Here is an 18,865-nt window from a genome sequence, read left to right as displayed (position 1 = left end):
GGTCCAGCCGTTTGTCAGTACATATTTTACCACCTTGGGTGTTCAGGTAGCCATCACAGCTGAAAGAATAACTGGTACTACTGCTGTGTGACTCCAAAAAAGCTACTACCGAGCGACAAATCTGTGTCAACGCAAATACCGCTCTTACCCGCCGCATGTTGAAAAGCTTGTCATACGTTGCAGATACTCGAAACGTCGTCTCAATTTTAGTGCTAACCACAGCTAACTCTGCCACTTATACCATTCAATCAATACCAACAAACTCCTTCTTATTGAGTGTGCTACAACGAGCAAGCTTACGCGGAGTTCGCTTCGAAAGACACAAAGCGCTGCCAATGTGGACGACAAGCTATTCATTGGCCGTTTTGTGAGCAGCGAACTATAGCGCATTTTCAATCTTGTGCTGGTTCATAGGTCACGTGGGTTCCCCTACATCATGCTAACCATGTTTCGCTGCTTATTTGAATACTGTGAGATTCTTTGATATTCCAAACGATTCGCAATGTCGGCCGGCTTACTTGTCTAATTAACGTGGGTACCAGAGGCTTTCTAGCTATCATTAATCCTACTGAAACGTTGTGTGTTGTTCTAATACCTACATATAGGTTTCGTGTGCTTTCTGTTTGGTTTTTTTGGCATTAATATGAATGACATAAATTTCATGTAGCTTTTACAAGGATTGCATAGAAAAGATATGGAAGGAATACACGGCAACACAGGGAGGTTAGCCAGTTCTCAGACCGGCTGGCTACCCTGTGCTGGGAAGTAAACATATGAAATTACTGAAGCGTGTATGGTATGTTTCAGTAGAGATCTAGCTCATCTTTTAAATACAATGAGTGGTTGTCCGTGTACAATAGCTAGTGTAATTTTTAGAGCACTACATTGTCCCCTAAGTACACAGGAAGTTTAGTGACATGCCAGATCAGGAGTTCTGACTCCCCCGCTGAAACAGTTCTCTATTCAGTCCGAAACTTAACGATTTCACATTAATTAAAAACTCCCAACAGGTTGAGCGGCGTCAGTCATTTGAGTTACGCTGGTGGTCATCATCGCCGAGCCTTGAGGCCACTAGCAGACCTTCAGCCCTGGCCATATGCTAAAAAAAACAACGCTGCAGCCAACACCGCCGCACTAATATAACGCATGGCATACAGCCAGACACGCTAAAGCCTGTGCCATCATGCAGCTTGACGATTTCAAGTTAGTGCGAGGCATTGCGCCGCTGCCTACTACGCAGGTATTTGCATTGTACTGTGCGCGCACTTGAATGCCACAACAGGCAATATTATTGCAGACGAGGAAGACCTTACCTGTCTGTTCTGTCAGAGGCTCACTGTAACAGTACTGCTCAGAGATAGGAAAGAAATATTTCAAATCCAATATTTTTCTATATAGTTTCTGAGGAACTCGTATATATTTTGTGTAATTGGCAAATAATACACAAGAATATTACCACGTAGTAGTGACGGTGAAGAAAGCAGAAAAAAGGACGGCGACAGCGGCGAACACAGTGGGCGATCGTCGAAAATCGGATCTGCCGGTACAGTGCGTCGGCTTTTATACGCATGCCATGGAACCATGGAACGTAATCGCAGAGTAATCGCTACTGCCCGCGTTTCTTCCAGAAAGTTCTACACCATTCGTGTCGCGCATACGCGCAATCAAATTACACAAGGTCCGCTGGCAACAGACAGCGGATAGAACCATCGAGAACATTCCAGAAACTTCCGATACATGCAAGCGCGTACCGCACTGAGCGATAACATTCGTTCGACGGTGAGGGCGTTAGGCGGTGCCCTCCTGTGCACTGACCATCAGCTGCGAAACAGCCGAACGCCGCACTAGAAATTTATGAAGCGCGTGACTTGGCCGCACGAGAGTAATGGCTAAGATTGCCGTCGTTCGGTGTACCCTCAAAGCAGGCGCCCGGTGGAGATAGCTGCGCCGCGTTGTGGCCCTGCAGCCGCTCCTGCGCCCGGTGCCGTGCGCCGCGCATTTTTGATTGCGACTGCAAATCGTTAACATATCAGCGAGCGTCTTGTTCAGTCATTCCGTAGGACCATTCTTCTGTGGGGGGTAGACAGTTGTCCTGCTGTGCCTTGTCTGGCTGTACTGCAAGTTGGTTTGGGTGAGCTCTGCAGTGAAGGCCTTTCCTCTGTCGTTGATAAGGACTGTTGGGACACCAATGCGGAGCAGGATGTTTTCGACGAAGGATTTTGCCACGGCGGCTCCGCTACCTTTCAGCAGAGCTTTCGTTTCACCGAAGCGGGTGAGATAGTCCGTCGCCACGACGATCCACTTATTTCCAGATGTTGACATCGGAAAAGGTCCCAACAAATCCATCCTGATCTGCTGAAATGGTCGGCAAGGAGGCTCGATCGGCTGTAGTGATCCTGTTGGCCTTTTCGGTGGTGTCTTGCGTCGCAGACAGTCTCGGCATGTCTTCACGTAACGGGCGATGTCGGCGGTCAGGCGTGGCCAATAATACTTTAGTATTCTTGCGAGCGTACGGGAAAACCCATGGTGCCCGGCTGTCAGATCGTTGTGCAGGGCGCGCAAGACCTCTGGCTGGAGTGCTGCTGGCACAACGAGAATGTAATTTGAGCGGGCTGGCTTCTTTACGAAGACCTTGTTGCGCAAGCAAAACGAAGACAACCCACGCTGAAATACCCTAGGGACAACGTCGGTCTTGCCTTCTAAGTACTCCACAACGCTTCGTAACTCCGTGTCTGCTCGTTGCTGTTCGGCAAAGTAGTCTGCAGTTATTGCTCCTGGGAAGGCGTCCTCGTCCAGTTAGTCTTGAGGGTGGCGGGTGCGCTCGACAGGCAGTCACTGTCTGAGTGCTTCCTGCCGAGCTTATACACCACGGTGATGTCGAATTCCTGCAGTCTGATACTCCATCGGCCTAGGCGACCAGAAGGATCCGTTAAGTTTGCCAGCCAACACAAGGTGTGGTGGTCACTACCACTTTGAAGTACCTGTCGTATATGTGAGGCCGCAATTTCGTCGTATGATCGCAAGGCACTTTTTTCGTCGTTGAATAAGTCACTGTCGCTTTTGACAGCGACCGGCTAGAGTAAGATGCTACGCTTTCAGCTCCTTCCTTGCTCTGCACTAGCACGTCACCGATGCCTACGCTACTTGCGTCGGTGTGGATTTCTGTCTCGGCGTCTTCGTCGAAGCGTGAAAGCACCGGCGGTAAGTGCAGCCGTCGCTTCAGCTACACAAATGCGTGAACTTGCCGTGTTTCCCATTTGCAGTCGACGTCGGCGTTCGTGAGATGACTTAGTGGTTCCGCAATGCTTGAAAGGTGTCTTACAACGCCCTCTAATAGGCACACAGGCCAAGGAATCTGCACAATACCTTCTTGTCAACGGGCAGCGAGAACATGGCGATCGCAGCTGTCTCCTGTGAGGCGGGACGGATTGCAGACTTGCTGATGGCGTGGCCTACGAACCTACGAGCCTACGGTGGACGGTGGTGCATGGCCGTTCTTAGTTGGGGGAGCGATTTCTCTGGTTAATTCCGATAACGAACGAGACTCTAGCCTATTAAATAGCTGCGGGGTTCCCAGCACCTTACAACCTTCTTACAGGGACAAGCGGCTCCTAGCCGCACGAAACAGAGCAATAACAGATCTATGATGCCCTTAGATGTACGGGGCCGCACGCGCGCTACACTGAAGGAAGCAGCGTGTAGCTTGGATTTATGTCGTAGAATGGCTCCAAACTATTGTAAACATCACTTGCAGCGCATACAGAGATATAAACAAAGACCACGTGTCTTAAAATTTACAACACAATTAGCGTCGCGCATACAATCAGATTACACAAGCTTCGGTGACATCGAAGGAAGGGTAGAACCATCGATAACATTCGAGAAGCGTCCGATATACATGCAGGCGCATCCTGTGCCAAGAGATTCTGTTCAGCATTTGTTAGCCGGTGAAAAGCGGTCACCTGCGAAAGATAAACAAGTGCACGTGTCAATAAAATGAATTTATGTGCAACGTAGTCAGCGACGAAACTACGCAATACATGTAACTACGATAGAATTTTGCTTTATTCGAACAAAGGGCAGCGCTAAATGCAGCTAATGGAGTGCAAATTCACAGTTTATCAACGATCTTAATTATGTATGCTGATGTAAGCATGGTCATTAAAGTTCACTGCGCCTTTTCAGCTCTGATGTATTGCTTATGATTTCAATATCTTTGCTGAGCCCGAGTCTGATATATATTCTGTATTGTCTTTCTCTTTTCAGGAGGCGCTCAGGTCATCGTTGGCGATCTGACATTTCTGGAGTAGTACTAGAAGATTGCTTTGCAGAAGAGCCGAAACGTGCGTTCGCTTTAAGATTGTTGATACGTATGTTTTTTCGGGGAATGCAACTGTAGCTTCTGTGTCATGTAACATCACCAATCAATTACTCTGTCTTTGCGGCCTCAGAGTTTTGCATTGAAATGCTATTATCGGTACAACGTTAACCGGTAAACAGCAGCAATAACAGAAATAAAACAAGCTTCTATATATTGAAAATGAAAAGTACATTGTCACGTTGTAGCAACAGTGAAAAACAAGACAGTAGCCAAACCTTGAGTCACGAACTTGTGCCACTCAAAGCATAACAATAGCGGTGAGCGCAGTCAGTCGTCGAAGTGTGATCTATACGGGATCAAGCACGTCAGGCTAGTTGTACAGTGCCCGTCGTAGCTTTCAACGCAATCACTGGAGCTCGCGTGCGTTTCAGAACGTACAACACTATTTGTGCCGAGCATGCAAGCTGCTCACGCACGGTTTCCTCGCTAGATAATTGGCGGCAGCATTCGAAAGAGTTCTGATGCATAACCGATAATATCGACCGATAATATCGAAATAGCGATTGATCTGCGATAAACAAATCATCGAAAAACAAACAATCTATACCCGCGTCAATATAAGCTATTCTTCAGTATCTTCTCTGTGGGAGCCTGCACGGTGCCAGCCACGGAGGAAGACAAGAAACACTGAAGAGTGCGCTATCAGAAAAAATGTGGAGGAAGTCACGTGACATTGTTGGCTTTACTGGCCATGTTGTCGCTGCAAATGCCGGTTTTGTTATGGTGATGTGCGCCCGCGTGTGCGCTGTTTTGGTGTGTCTCGTACGCGGGAAAGGCATGGTGTGCGCAGATATTACGATAGTCGCTACGCCTTGTGGCGCTGGGCCAGCTAGACAGCGCGCTCTCCCCGCTATTGTTGTGGCCCAGTGGCACTGGATTGACCAAAAGCGTGAAACGAGCGCGCATGTAATGCTGAACTCCTCGAACTGCCCTCACGGTCTATAATTTGTGGAGTAGAGCAGAATACTCGCACAACATGACTGCGGCAACGATATCGTGACGCTGCGTCGTGATTAGATCAGTTGGGGGGGATCGCTACAGCGTGCGCGCACCCTGGCGGGGTTGTTCGCCGAAGGGGAAATACGTAAACACGTGAGGAGAATCTGCCACGGCATGGCCGACATCCAGCGTTGCGGACGCTTCACAAAAGTGACGTCAGGACCTCGCTTCATGTTTTTTCCTTCCTCCATGGTGTCCGCGTTGGGTCATTTCGCGACACCTTCATTGTTGTAGAAACATTCACAGGAAGCGGCTCGAAGATACACGTGTTTTACCATTACATTTTTACCTTAAATAAGCAAATTTGTTGAGTGCCTTAAATACCCACCGCTTTATTTCCGCTGTAACGCTATCTTCTTAACCCTTGTATAGGGAAGGATAACAGGTCGCGCTGTAAAATATTTTTGGTTTCATCATTCGAAAATACATTTTTCGTTGGTCCTGCGTAGCTAACTACAAATGACTGAATACGCAAGAGAGAGCCTTATTATATCCTAGAATAAGATAATCTACGAAGTTTTATTCAAAGCTGTAAAAATCTCTTTAATGCCGGCTGTGGTTGTTATTTGGTATCTGTTCATGAAAACTCACTGCAGTACACTGCAAAATTGTTTACTCCCTTTCGAGTGAATAAGGGTGTAAATCGGCATATCACTCAAACTATTACACCAAAAAAGGCGACAGGGTGTGAGTTATACATTGATTCAAACCCTTATTCGCTTTTAAGGGCGTAAATTATTTTATATTGTAAACATCATCCGGCCGTATTCTTCAATATTTTATTCAATTTTTCGTCCTGTCAACCCGCCTTCATTGACTCTGACGTCACTTGCACCGCCACAGCGCCGTTATCACTGGGAATGGCAGAGGGGCGCACCGCGCTATAAAGAGGGAAAGGAAAGTCGCAGTTTCACCCGAAAGGAGAAGCATCTATTGCGATAGAAAATTAGCAGACAGCTGAACGAAGTGAGGACACGGCTTTTATCGGCCGTATCAGCTTGTAAACATTCGCTTGCTAACTAAATTGAGAAGCCTGGTGTGAGCGTGCACAGCATACATAAACACATCACACTGGATGACCGCGGACACTCGCCGTCAAAGAGCTGGCGTGAAGAAAGACGGCAGCAGCAGCGAGCGAAGTGACCTTCGTGCTGTCTGTCGCTTCGACGCAAAGAGAGTGCCGAGAACACCAGCCCGCACAAATATACGAGTCGCCGACGCACCTTGACTCTGGCGTCAACGCATTGAGCGTGACGTCGATGGCGACACCAGCGGTGACGGTGGCGGTGATGGCGACGGCAGAAATGCGCCTGGAGTGCCCATGTAATTGTTATCGCAAGAAAAGGAAAATGAAATGGAATGTTATAAAACACGGGCTTGATGACCATTTCTGCGAACATTCTGAAAGGTCATAATATCGACAATAATTTAACGTGAAAACACTTTACATAAGTACCTACAACACTCCCACAGTCGGCTTGTCTGTTTATCTTTCATTCTGCGTACTTTAGCGTTATCACATTTCGACTGATCAGGTTTTTCTATTTTCGCGATTAATACAGATACCCTCTTGCTCATTCATTCCTTCTTTTGTCTTAACCTGCCATGTTTTGTTGTACCACCACAAACTGACAGATGTACTTTGTTTCGCAGCTGCTTCTGTATCACTTTTTCAAATTTTTTGTTACGTTTTTTTATAACAGGATATCCTCTACAGTGATCACACTATGAGACCTCTTTCTGTATATTCTGCTCAATCTGTAATACCTCCAAGTTTATGATGAACAAACTCAAATTACAGTACCTCATCAACTACTAGAATAGTCGGCTCAACCCGGTACTCTACACTTCATAACTTAGAGGCGACCTAACCATGAATCTTGCATGCCTCTCTGCATTTCAGCCATTGAGAAGTCAGCACTGGATCGTAAGACACAGCGTGCAGAGATGAACGAGTACATTTCCACGGACGCCAAATCCGCATCGCCAGCTAGCGTACGCTCACCCCCTAGTCGTCCGTCGAATCCCGTACCCATCAAGCGCTTCCAAGAGTACGTGGCACGAGCCCTTGTTGAAGACACACTGGCGCTTGAGTACACGGTAGGTGGAAAATCTCTCCCCCTGGTAGTTCCTTCCTCTCCCCATTCCCCTTGCCCCAGTGCAAGGACTCAATCCTGGTTAACCTTGCTGCTTTGCATTTATACTTCTCTCTCTCTTTTTTTCTTGATGGGTGTAATTACTCCACAATGCGTTGTAACAAGTGGCCCTCATTGAAGAATATATTTGCATTATGCTGCCCCATTGCAGCAACGCTGAAGAACCACAGCCCAAAATTTGGGCTATGAAGTTAACTCTTTATTGGGCGAATTTGTGCCCACATACATATGCAATCCCTCAAATCACAACGACAGCCGCAATCACGGTCGTCGATCATCGAATATAATCGAATAGAACGAGCTTGTTCACTATTTGCACATGTCTCCCCATGCATTCAAAATTAATCGCGTATGTCTGCGTACATTCTACCCGCTACCAAACTATTCGCAACTCGCGTGCAATATGATCGGATCAGCTTCCATCGCTGCAGAATTAGCAGCAACGTTTGAGAAGTCTTGTTTATGGTCGGTACATATTGCGCGGAAGAATAACTTAACAATAATCATCATCAGCCTACTTTATGTCACTGCGATCCACTGCGATCTCCGATTACCCCTGTCCTGTGCCAACCGATTTCAACTAGCGCGCGCGAGTTTCCTCAACATGACCTCCCCAGCTCCATTTATTTATCTTGATGTCAATTAGAATATCGGCTATATCCGTTTGCCTTATAATCCAAACCTCTCCCTTATTGTTTCTTAATGTTGCGCCAGTGATAACATGTTAAAAAAGCATCAAGACAAAGTCAAGCAACGACTACTGGACGACTAGCATTTATATGACTATGTAAGTATAAGACGTTAAGATTGCAACACATTATTTAATTGTACGTTTCATGCAGGAACTTAGGCTCCGGAAAACGCCTAGGTTATCCTTTACCTGAGAGGTCCTCATATATATTGTCACGCGGTGGTGACGTTGAAGAACACAGTAGCAATACTGTGAAAGACAAAAGTAACTTTTATTGCGCGAACCTGTGCCCACAAAAACAGGCTACACTTAGAGCACAACGATAGCGGCGAACACGGTCGGCGATCGTCGAAAATCTGAGCGGGTCAAGCGCGTCGGCTTTTATACAGCAGTCGTCGAATATTCCAGACTAATCGTTGGGACCCGCGTGCCTTCCACAAAATTCTGCACCATTCGCGTCAAGCGATGAAATCAGATAACAGAAGGTTCGGCGACAACAGACAGCGGATAGAAGCATCGATAACTTTCCAGAAACTTCGGATACATGCAGGCGCGTCCCGCGCTGTGCGATAACATTTGTTAGGCGGCGAAACGGGGTCGCCCGATAAAGATATCTACACGTGTCAATATATATAAAATGCGTAATGCGAAGACGTGGGATCGTTTCCCCTCTGCGGCAAGTTGTTTAATTCACTTTCACTAATTTATCGCTTCTTTCTCTTCTTAAGTACAAGTAATTTCCCCTGTGTTGTCCTTGGTGTCTATGTGGGATTCTCATGATATATATATATATATATATATATAGTGTGTGTGTGTGTGCGTGTGTGCGTGTGCGTGTGCGTGTGTGCGTGTGTGTGTGTGTGTGTGCGTGTGCGTGTGCGTGTGCGTGTGTGTGTGTGTGTGTGTGTGTGTGTGTGTGTGTGTGTGTGTGTGTGTGTGTGTGTGTTACAGCTGGGGACAGGCGGTGGTTCATGTCCAGCATATTTCCTTATCAGTCTCACGTGTTACACAAAGTGAATGCTCAGTTAGACCGCGAATTAATAAGCATTTTGATTCTATGCACTGCTCTTGCCGATTTTTTTTTCATAACAATCTTGCTTCCTACAGACGCTGAGGAATGGGAAGCTGCACCCGGCAACCGTCGCGGAAAAGTCCGACCACAAGCCAAAGAACCGCGACGGAAACGTTCTGCCATGTAAGGATTTTGACCGCATTGAGTGGAAAGTCATAATCTGAGGTCGTATACCTATAACGAACCGTACCGTTGTAGCTACCCTGTTTTATGCTGCATTCGGTAACAACAGGAATTAACGGTCTCATTTTGCTCGGACACATCTCTGATTACCTCACCAAAGCTTCTGGTGATTGGCATTAACACAAAATATTTATGTGATGTGCGTGACGTGCGTAATCTATTTCATTCAGCAGCGCACAGTTCTTCCACGTTCCACGAAGCTGTGGCGTCCGAAGTTGTGGGGATCCGGACTTGGTCCGGTCCACGGCTTCATGACCCGGACATGGCTCGGTCCACGGCTTCATGACCCGAAATTGGTCCAGTCCATGGCTTCATGACCTCGGACCGCGTCCGGGTCACGAAGACGTGGCGACGAGCAACAGTGCGTGGCCGCAGGTCTCGGCAGGCCTCCGATAGAGCATAGAGGACCACACGTGGCCAACCTCACTAGGTTCTCACCCCACGAGGTCGAGGTCGACCGCAATTTGACCTCAACCTCAGAATGAGGTGAGGTTGGTGGCTGGTATAAGTTATGGGAGCGAGCTAGGCCGGCGGTGCTGACCTCATTCGTAGCCGTGAAGTTGAATGTGGTCGGTTGTTGGTTGGTGTTGCCAATATTTTGCGCAGCTCCTCAGGTTGTAGGAGCCGGGAAAGTGGCATCGGGGTCTGGCGTCGCAAAGACGGTGGCTCTCTAGCCTACGCCGCAGGTGCGTCTCGTAACGGGTAGCTGGCCCAGGCTACCGGGGCGTCACACGGAGACTAAGTGGGCCCACGCCGTCGTCGGAGATTTGTTGACGAGGGTTGCTCTTTTAGCTACCGGTCAGAAGGCTACATCTTTTTGGCGAGCGCACATCACAGCACACCAGAGCACACTAGCACACTAAAAGTATCTGCTTTTAAAGCGAAGCTTTCTTTGCCTTTTCCTTCGACTCTCCCAGTGCTGCTGCTGCTGCTGTGGCTGCTGTGGCTGCTGTGAGCACTGCTGTCAGGTACACCGCGTCGGGGGGGGGGGGGGGGGGGGGATAGGGGGAGGTCAAAGCGTGTGCATACATGACAGAAACGTGTCAGAGAAGAAAGGCTTACCCGGAAGGAGGCAGTGTTATACCGGCAATTACAGACGGGGTCCCTGCTCACCCCGGTGCTAGCTAAACACGTGTGTCCGAGCGTGTACGCGAGTGACGTGTGTAGACTGTGCGCTAAGGAGAGAGCCACCGCGGCTCACATCCTTTGGGACTGTCGTATAAATCCACAAGAAGCCAGCGAGAAAACGACGATCCCGCCGCAGCTAGAGGCTGCAACGAAGATATATGACCAAGATACACAACTCAAGGCCGTCCAGCAGGTCTCGGCAGCTCTAGAGAGGCAGCGACCTCGCGAAACCGAGGAGAAAGGGGGCAGCACCCCGAGGAAGGGGGCGGCGGCCCTCTCGGATCCGCGGAAGTAGCGAGGAACCAAGCCCTCGAGGAGCACAATGCACGAGATTGACGTAGTGGCCGCGTCGCGGTAAAAGCTTGTCCTCCCTGCGTGGAGGGAGCCTAACCGACTCTGCAGGCATTTTCACTAAAGTTGTTCTCTCTCTCTCTCTCACTAGAAACTCCTTTTCACCCCACCGCGTTGAATGTGCATAATGTTCCGGGAGCTCCCTGGCCGTTGCCTCCTTAGCCTCTTGACAGCTGTTATTACCCGCGGCTCCCCTCAGAAGCATTGCAGAAACTGCAGCGCTTCCCTTTCTACTAAGGGGAGAGTCCAGAGGGGACGCAGATATAACTGTAGGGAGGAGGTAGAAAAAGAGGCAGTTCCCATACAAGAAAGAGGGTGAATTGCAGGAAAAAAGAATTCAACTATTGTTTGAAGATTGTGAAAAATGATTGAGCGTGGTGCAGCCAATTTTAGAGCGTAATCGCTTATCACTGAAAATGACAGTTATCTTTCTTGTCAGTAATAGCTTTGTGTGGAACAAAGCCGACTTATCGGTTAAACGTAAATTTTGTGACCAATTTCACTGTGGTTTAGTTGAAGTGCCACTTTGCTATTGAGCCTAAAGATGCTGTTCTGGTTCTATAGCTGCGATGATCCTGGCTTACTTGCCGTGATGCAATGCCAGGGTGGCACGAGACCATGCGCCTGTCTAGGGCGGCTATGTCCTTTGTGGTCTTTCCGTCCCTTTTCCTCCTTCTCCACACTGCCGACCGATTTGCAGGTTCAGCCGTGCGCTAGGCAGTTACGGTGCGGCAAGCTTTTCTTTGATCTGTCTACGAATCTCCCTCTCTCTGTTCATGGAAGGCATACAATAAAAAATCTGCGCAAGCACTCCGTACAGAGGGTTAACCAGCAAAGATGAAACGTGTGGCACCGGTGTTTATCACTGCGTTAACCCCGACGATTCATTAAACGACGGCTTGGTAGGCCGCCGGATCCTCGGTACGCAGTTGTTGCTTGCGCGCGGCCGTACGAGCCTGTTCTTGCGCCCGGGCTGCAGCATCGGCACGGCGCAGACGAGCTCGTTCCCGGTTCTGCTCACGCCGTTGCTGATCGAAAGCTGCCTGCTCCTCAGGAGTACGTAAGTACGTATGAAGCGCGGCCTACCCATTTCGGAGCCGAAGAGAAACTGCTGCGCGCGCGTTCGGCTCCGACGGAGAGCAACCACGTCACTACTGGCGCGGCCAATCGCGCGCCTCTTTTTCTCTCTTTTTTTTTATTTTTCGCACATGCGCATGGGATTGTGCCAGAGGAGTTTTCGGCGTCCAGGCGGCAGACGGACGGACGGACGATTATGCTACCCATATACAGCTTCGCTGTAATATACCTGTTGTTTCTATCGAAATACTAGGATTTATCAACTAACACTAGAAAAGAATACAGAGAGCGGTTGGAGAGCGCCATGTTACGCAACAGGGCCCATATTCAAAAACGTTTTTAAGCTAAAAACATTCGTGCCAGCCAGTGATGTAAGACATATTATTAGCAAAATCGATGAAGCAATACAAAACAACACTTACGAACGAAAAGCTTTGTGAATTAGACCTCCATAAATTAGAGCGGCAGCAGACCTTTCCTCCCTTACCTCTTTCTTTTTCTCTTGAGCGGGAGCAAGCGAATGAAAATTCCACTTTTTCTGTACGAGTGCCACAGACGACAAAAGTAATTCCACAAGCTAACGTGACTGAAATGTTGTTCACAGGGATACTATAACCAAGGCCTACGAGACTAGTGGTTTGCCAAAGCCCTATACGACACCATAGCACGTCGCGTTCATCAGAGACACTGGCGTCAATAATATAGTTTAGTTTGCTGAGAGTTTTGAGGCTCTCTGTGCATGCTTTGTATATGTGACGTGGCACTGTGACATCTATATTTATTTTTCTTCATACCCACCTGGAGTGGCACGCTAACTGGACGGACCAGCGGGCAGGTCTAGCATGGCTGGCAGCATCCTCTTTAGGACGCATTGAATCCTGGTCTCCTTATAATGAATTTTCCTCGGAATTCATTAAAAACCTTCTACCTTTATCTCATGTTTCGCAGCTCGAAATTCCTATTGAACAACTCGTTTCGCGAAATATGCTCTTTTTTTTAGCTGTATCATTTCCTTTGACTAGCCTGTATATATAAGAGACATTAGAACGCGTTTATCTACTTGTAACACATTCAACGCTCATTACCCGACCACGAACTCAAGAGATGATGTTGAGGTTGAAGAGCTGACTTCAAGCTTAATGATCAGGTTGAGATGAGGTCAAGGTGATGTCTCGTGAATGCACCGCAATTTGCTCTGTGGGTGAGGTTGAGTGACATCGTCAAATCTGATTAGAGGCTGAAGTGAGGTCAAGCCTTATATGTTATTTGCCCACCCTTAAACAGGTCGCGTCAGCAACGTGTCAGGCTTGGTTTTAATTCGGCGAATGCTAGCCAGGGCTGCCGCTTGCCGAGCGGAAGACGAGCGCTCTCATGATGATGCGAACATCTGCTACTTTGGTGCTGCCGCCATAAGTTTTTCAACAATATTTAATCGTTTAGCCGAATAAGCCCTAATGCCGAGCTAAAACAGCCAAAATAAATCCTTATATATATTTCTAAGGAGCTTCATGAGCTTCACTTTCTTTAATTATTGCAGCCTGGTCATTATAACCGTCACAAAATGCTGTCTGACGCTTACTTGGTTCGATTAATTCGTGGCGCTTAACGTCCCTAAGCAACACTGGGGCTACAAGCGACGCTGTAAACTTAAATCTCAGTGCCCGAGCATTTCTGCATTTCGCTTCCCTAGAAAAGCGGCCGCCACGACCGGGCATGAAACCAGCGATCTCTTGCTCTGCTGCAGGATGTCGTGGCAACTCATTTATACCGCACGCGTCAAACACATTTCGCTCTACTTTTGTAAAACCCAGGGACTTGAGAACGGAACGGCATGCAGCGCTCACCAGAGTTGGGAAGCGTCTTGTCAGCCCGCTCGGTGAATAAAATCAGGCATATACTCTAGGACACGAATCCCGTTGTGAATCCCGCAGCAGCATCCCCCATTGCTCCGATGTGTGGGGGCGGAAAGGGGGTGCGCGAGAGAGGGAGCTGTCACGATCCGCCCGGGTTCGTGAACGAGGGAGGGCTCGAGGAACCCTCCGTTAGACGGACGCTCCGCCGCGTGGTGGTGATGAACGATGACTGACCGCCGAGCAGCTGTGCTCGCCGGTGTTTATTGGTGCGGTGACCAATGTTGCTTAACTGAGCCTGGCAGGCCACAGAGTCTGGCGGGCCAACGAAGATTAAGCCCGAGGGGGCGTCACACGCTTGCTACACCCCCTTACCCCCAGTTTGTTGCCAACAAAAAAAACTTCTAAGTTCAATGTACGAGGCTCTGCCTCGGTCCTAGGCGGGTCGGCGGTGCCTGCTATCTAGGTGAGTAACGGTCCGGTGGCCTCCACCATCGAGTACTCCGTCTGGGCCCCAGTGTTGACGGGCCGGGAGTGGCAACGCCAGGTTTAGCCTTAGCCAGCGTCGCTCCATCCGGAGGATCCGCAGTGGTCGGTCTTGTGAGCGGCGATGGGCTCGACACTGGCCCAACGGGCGCCGCGCCACTGGCAACGCCTGCCGCCTCCGAGGTGGGCGGTGCTGCGCTGGAAGCGACTGGTGCTGCCGCTAGTCCTCCTGCGGGCTGGAACTCCGAAGTGGCAGTCGAGGGTGCTGGCCAGGTCCTGAGGCGAGGCCTAACAAGGTCGGCGTGTCTGTGCCACGTGGCCCCGTCTGGCATGCGTACGAGCAGTGATGAGGCGCTGTCAGGAGACACCACCTGTCCGACACACCAGGTTGGGCCAGGACAAGTTCCTGGCGAAAACTGGTGCTCCCAACTCCGGCAAAGGCCCGGGACGGCACCCTTGGTCAGTAGCCAGCTTCTGCTTCAGCTGCTTCAGGAGCACTGTGGATCGGAGGTCCGGATGCAAGACGTCCAAGGGTGTTTTGACCATCCAACCCAGCAAGAGCTCACGGGGGCACGGCCATTCAATCATGGGGCGTGGTCCGGTAATGAAACAGTATCCGGGCAATCTGCGTCCGGAAATCCCGTCTGGCTCTTCTTGAGCTTGTCCTTGATGGTTTTACCACCCGCTCGGCTACACCGTTTGAAGCAGAGTGGTACGGCGGAACCATCATCCGGCGGATTTCGTTCTTCGTCAGCCAGGTCAGGTACAATGTGCTGGCGAAAGCAGGACCATTGTCGGACACGATGACATCCGGCAACCCATGGCTAGCGAAGACCTGTCGTAGCGCTGCAATGGTCGCGCCTGCTGATGGAGTGGCGACAGGTAGAATCGCCACCCACTTCGAAAAGGCGTCCACCACTACGAGGAACTAGTGGCCTTTGAAGGGCCCCCAAAATCCACATGTAGGCCGGACCAGGGTCTCTGTGGGAACGGCCAGGGGATGATTTCCACACGACTTGAGGTCCGCCGATGCTCCTGGCAGATTTGGCCGCTCTGCACCATGTCAGCAATGTTCTGGTCCAGGCCAGGCCACCAAACATGGGACCGGGCCACCATCTTGGTCTTTTCCACGCCAAGATGACCCGTGTGCAGCAACTGCAGGACCCTGGACCGGAAATTTTGTGGGATCAGCACCCTGGAACCCCACAGTAGGCAGCCCTGCTGCAAGCTCAGCTCAGCGGCCTTGTTGCTACAGGCCTGCTGGACCTATTCCTCCCCACACGACACCGCCTTGACCACCTGAGATGGGACTGGGTCCCGGGTGGTCGCTTGCGATACCGCAGATCTGGATAGCACCTCCGGGCACGCGTGCTCCAGCATGAACACTTCAGCAGGTTCTGGAACAGCACCAGGCAGGCACCTCTGGCAGGGGCAGGCGGCTCAGGGCATCAGCAGGTCCCAGGTACTTTCCCGGACGGAAAACCAGCTGGTAACTGTAAGCTGCCAGCCTCAAGGGCCAGCGTAGCACGCTAGGAGATGCCTGCACGGGAACTGCCTTGTCAGGCCCCACCAGCCCCAACAACGGCTTGTGGTCCGTGACCGCCTCGAACTTCCAGCCCCACAGGTACTGGTGGAAGCGTTCGACACCGAACATGAGGGTCGAGCCCATAGAGTTTCCTACAAGAATTACTAGAGGGAACTCTGGCGCTAGTGTCTACGGGAGCTGCAATGGGAGTGGTTGTCCCAGCATGGGAATTATGGGAAGTACATGGATTTGCCTGAACTTCGTCCTTTCGGCTTCAAACGGCATTGTGACTTTGTTAACTCGTCATTTTCAACAGTATATTGTGGAATGAATAATTAAATAAACTTCATTAATATTGCCCGACGGCACGATTCGAACACAGGGACTCTAGCACAGAAGCCTGATATTGAAACCATTAAGCCACGGACGCATGTATCGACAAGCGAATGAAACGCCCTTATGAATTTATCGCGGGCATGCCAGTGCCTTGAGACGCTTGGCGCGTTTCGATTTGGCCACCTGAACGAGCTCAATCGTTGCAATTAATAGCAATTGTACGCGTTCCCGGCGTCTTCTGCATTTCGAAGAATATAGATTGCGGCGAAATATACGACAATAATATTTATATAGCGTAATATACAAAGCCACAAGAACGTCTGAATCCACAAGCACGAAGATGAGACAAATCCATGTACTTCCCATCATTCCCATGGTAGGACAACGACTGCAGCGCCAGAGTTCCCTCTAGTAATTTTGTAGGAAACTCTATGGTCGAGCCTTCCTTGTCCAGCTGGCTGTAGCGTTGCTCTGCAGCATGAAGCCGACGAGAAGCAAACGACACAGGGCGTTCCTGGCCATCTTTGTCCCGGTGCGTCAGGACGGCTCCCACGCCGTACGGCGATGCATGTACGGTCAGGACGACAGGCTTGGCAGGATCGAAGTGTACCGAAACTGGAGCCTTGGTTATTAGCTCCTTGCTGCGCTGGAAGGCCCGGTCCTGCTCCTTCTTCCAGACCCTTTGCTGATCATCTCGAAGCAGAAGATGGAGCGGCTGTAGATGCTCCGACAGGTTCAGCAGAAAACTCCTGTAGAAGTTGATGAGGCAGAGGTAGCTCTGAAGCTCCTTCTGGTTAGGCGCCTTGAGCACAGCATCAGCTTTGCGGGGAGCCGGGGCTAGGCCAGCCTGGGAAATGACATGTCCCAAATACTCAACACTGGGGGCCAGGAAAACGCACTTTTCCAGCTAGAGCTTGAGACTGGCGTCCTGCAGTCGTGCCAGGACGTTGTGCAGCTTCTGCAGGTGGTCCCCGTCGTCGCTGCCAGTAACCAGGATGTCGTCCAAGTACACCGCCACGTGCCTCATGCCCCTGAAGAGGCTGTCCATCTCCCACTGAAATATGATTGAGGCCTAGGCCACGCCAAACTGTAAGCACGTGTACTGGAAGACACCCAAAGTTGTCGATATTGTGACATACTTCCGGGAGGCGTCCTGGAGCACCAGCTGCTGGTAAGCATCTCTGAGGTCGAGCTTGGTAAACGTCTGTCCACCGAACAATGCTGACCAGAGATCTTCATTCCGGGGCAGCGGGTACTTCTCGACGGTAGCAACGGCGTTGATGGTAACCTTGAAATCTCCGGAGATCCTGACACTGCCGTCTCGCTTGAGGACTGGTACGATGGGAGCGACTCATTCAGACGTCTTGATAGGCACCAGGATGCTCTCTCGCTGTAACCGTTGCAGCTCCTGGGTGACCCCGTCCTTCAGGGCGAACGGCAGTGGGCGAGGCTTGAAAAAACGTGGCCGGGCTCCCTCAGGTACATAGATGCCAGCCGTCGTTCCAGCGAATGTGCCCACTCCTGGCTGGAACAGGCACTTGAACTCGGTCAGAAGCCTGGGGACGTCTTTCACCAGATGCAGGCTTGCTTCCTAATACTATTGCATGAATCCACTTTCGTGCCAGCAGCGTCGGTGACGACCCCTTGGTTAAGTAAAGGGGAAGGGTTGCCTCTCTGTCGAACAACCGTACGCTGGCATGTGCCTGACCCTGGACCTGGCAGAGTTGCCCGGAGTAGCAGCGCCGCATCCCGCCCGAATCCTCGACGGACACGCCGGGAAAAGTATGCTTGAAGAGTTTCCCGGCCATTACTGACACGCTGGCCCCTGTGTCCAGCTCCATGGAAATGGGGTGCCCGCAGATTTCGACGGTCAGCTTGCACGGCGGCACAGACGACGGTACAAAGCCTGTGTGCCACATGTCGAAAATCGGCGGGTCCTTGGCCACGGAAGAACTTGAGCCTGCTGCCACATGCCCCCGCCGCGTACCCCTGCGACGGCTACCCTAGCCGCAGGCTTGTGTGGTACCTGGGCGTAAACAAGGCTGCTGCTGCTGTTTTCTCTTCGTCCTCCCCCTTCGGCATACCCGTGCCAGGTGCCCAGTTTTCCCGCACGTGAAGCGTTGTGCTTGAGAAAACTGGCACTGTGAGGGGAGTGGTCACCACCACAGCGACTGCAGGTACTGCCCTTTGTCGCCAACTTGTTGGCCGCCGCTTCCGCCGACGGTGAGCTAGTCGCACGCGAAATCTCACCGGCGTCCTTGGCGGCAGCTTCCATTGCCAGCGCTGCCTTCACGGCGTCGTCCAGCGAGGGGCCGGGAAGCTCCAGGAGTCGCGTCTGCATGGCGGTGTTGTTGATTCTGTAGACGAAACGGTCCCGGAGCAGCGAGTCCAGTTGGTCTGCGAAGGCGCAGGCACTCGCTAACCCTCGTAGCGTAGCAACGAACTGCCCGAAGGTCTCTCCTTCCCGGCGGCTTCGGTTGTTCTAGCGGAAACGCTCCATTAGTGAGGACGGTGCTGGATTCAAATGCGAGCGCAGTATGGCGAGCAGCTCACCCAGCGCCTTAACATGCGGCGTGGCTGGCTTGAGAAGGTCGAGCAGGAGGCTGAAGACGCGTGTCCCGCAGCTGGCC

General features: G+C 50.7%; 1 protein-coding gene across 3 annotated transcripts in view; it reads left to right on the top strand.

Annotated features, from left to right (window-relative positions):
* LOC126517672 (receptor-type tyrosine-protein phosphatase mu-like) overlaps positions 1-18,865 on the top strand; it is a 153,568-nt gene that overhangs the window by 13,848 nt on the left and 120,855 nt on the right. For all 3 annotated transcript variants that reach the window (XM_072285627.1, XM_072285628.1, XM_072285626.1), the window contains exons 2-4: positions 4,267-4,343; positions 7,284-7,480; positions 9,335-9,422. In XM_072285627.1, the coding sequence (XP_072141728.1) occupies positions 7,328-7,480; positions 9,335-9,422 (241 nt within the window). In that variant the 5' untranslated portion in view covers positions 4,267-4,343; positions 7,284-7,327. The remainder of the gene's footprint in view (positions 1-4,266; positions 4,344-7,283; positions 7,481-9,334; positions 9,423-18,865) is intronic.

The sequence above is a fragment of the Dermacentor andersoni genome, chromosome 11 (assembly GCF_023375885.2).
Source record: "Dermacentor andersoni chromosome 11, qqDerAnde1_hic_scaffold, whole genome shotgun sequence".
NCBI lineage: Eukaryota > Metazoa > Arthropoda > Arachnida > Ixodida > Ixodidae > Dermacentor > Dermacentor andersoni.
Note: the sequence above shows the minus strand (reverse complement) of the source record. Positions and strands in the feature narration are given on the sequence as shown.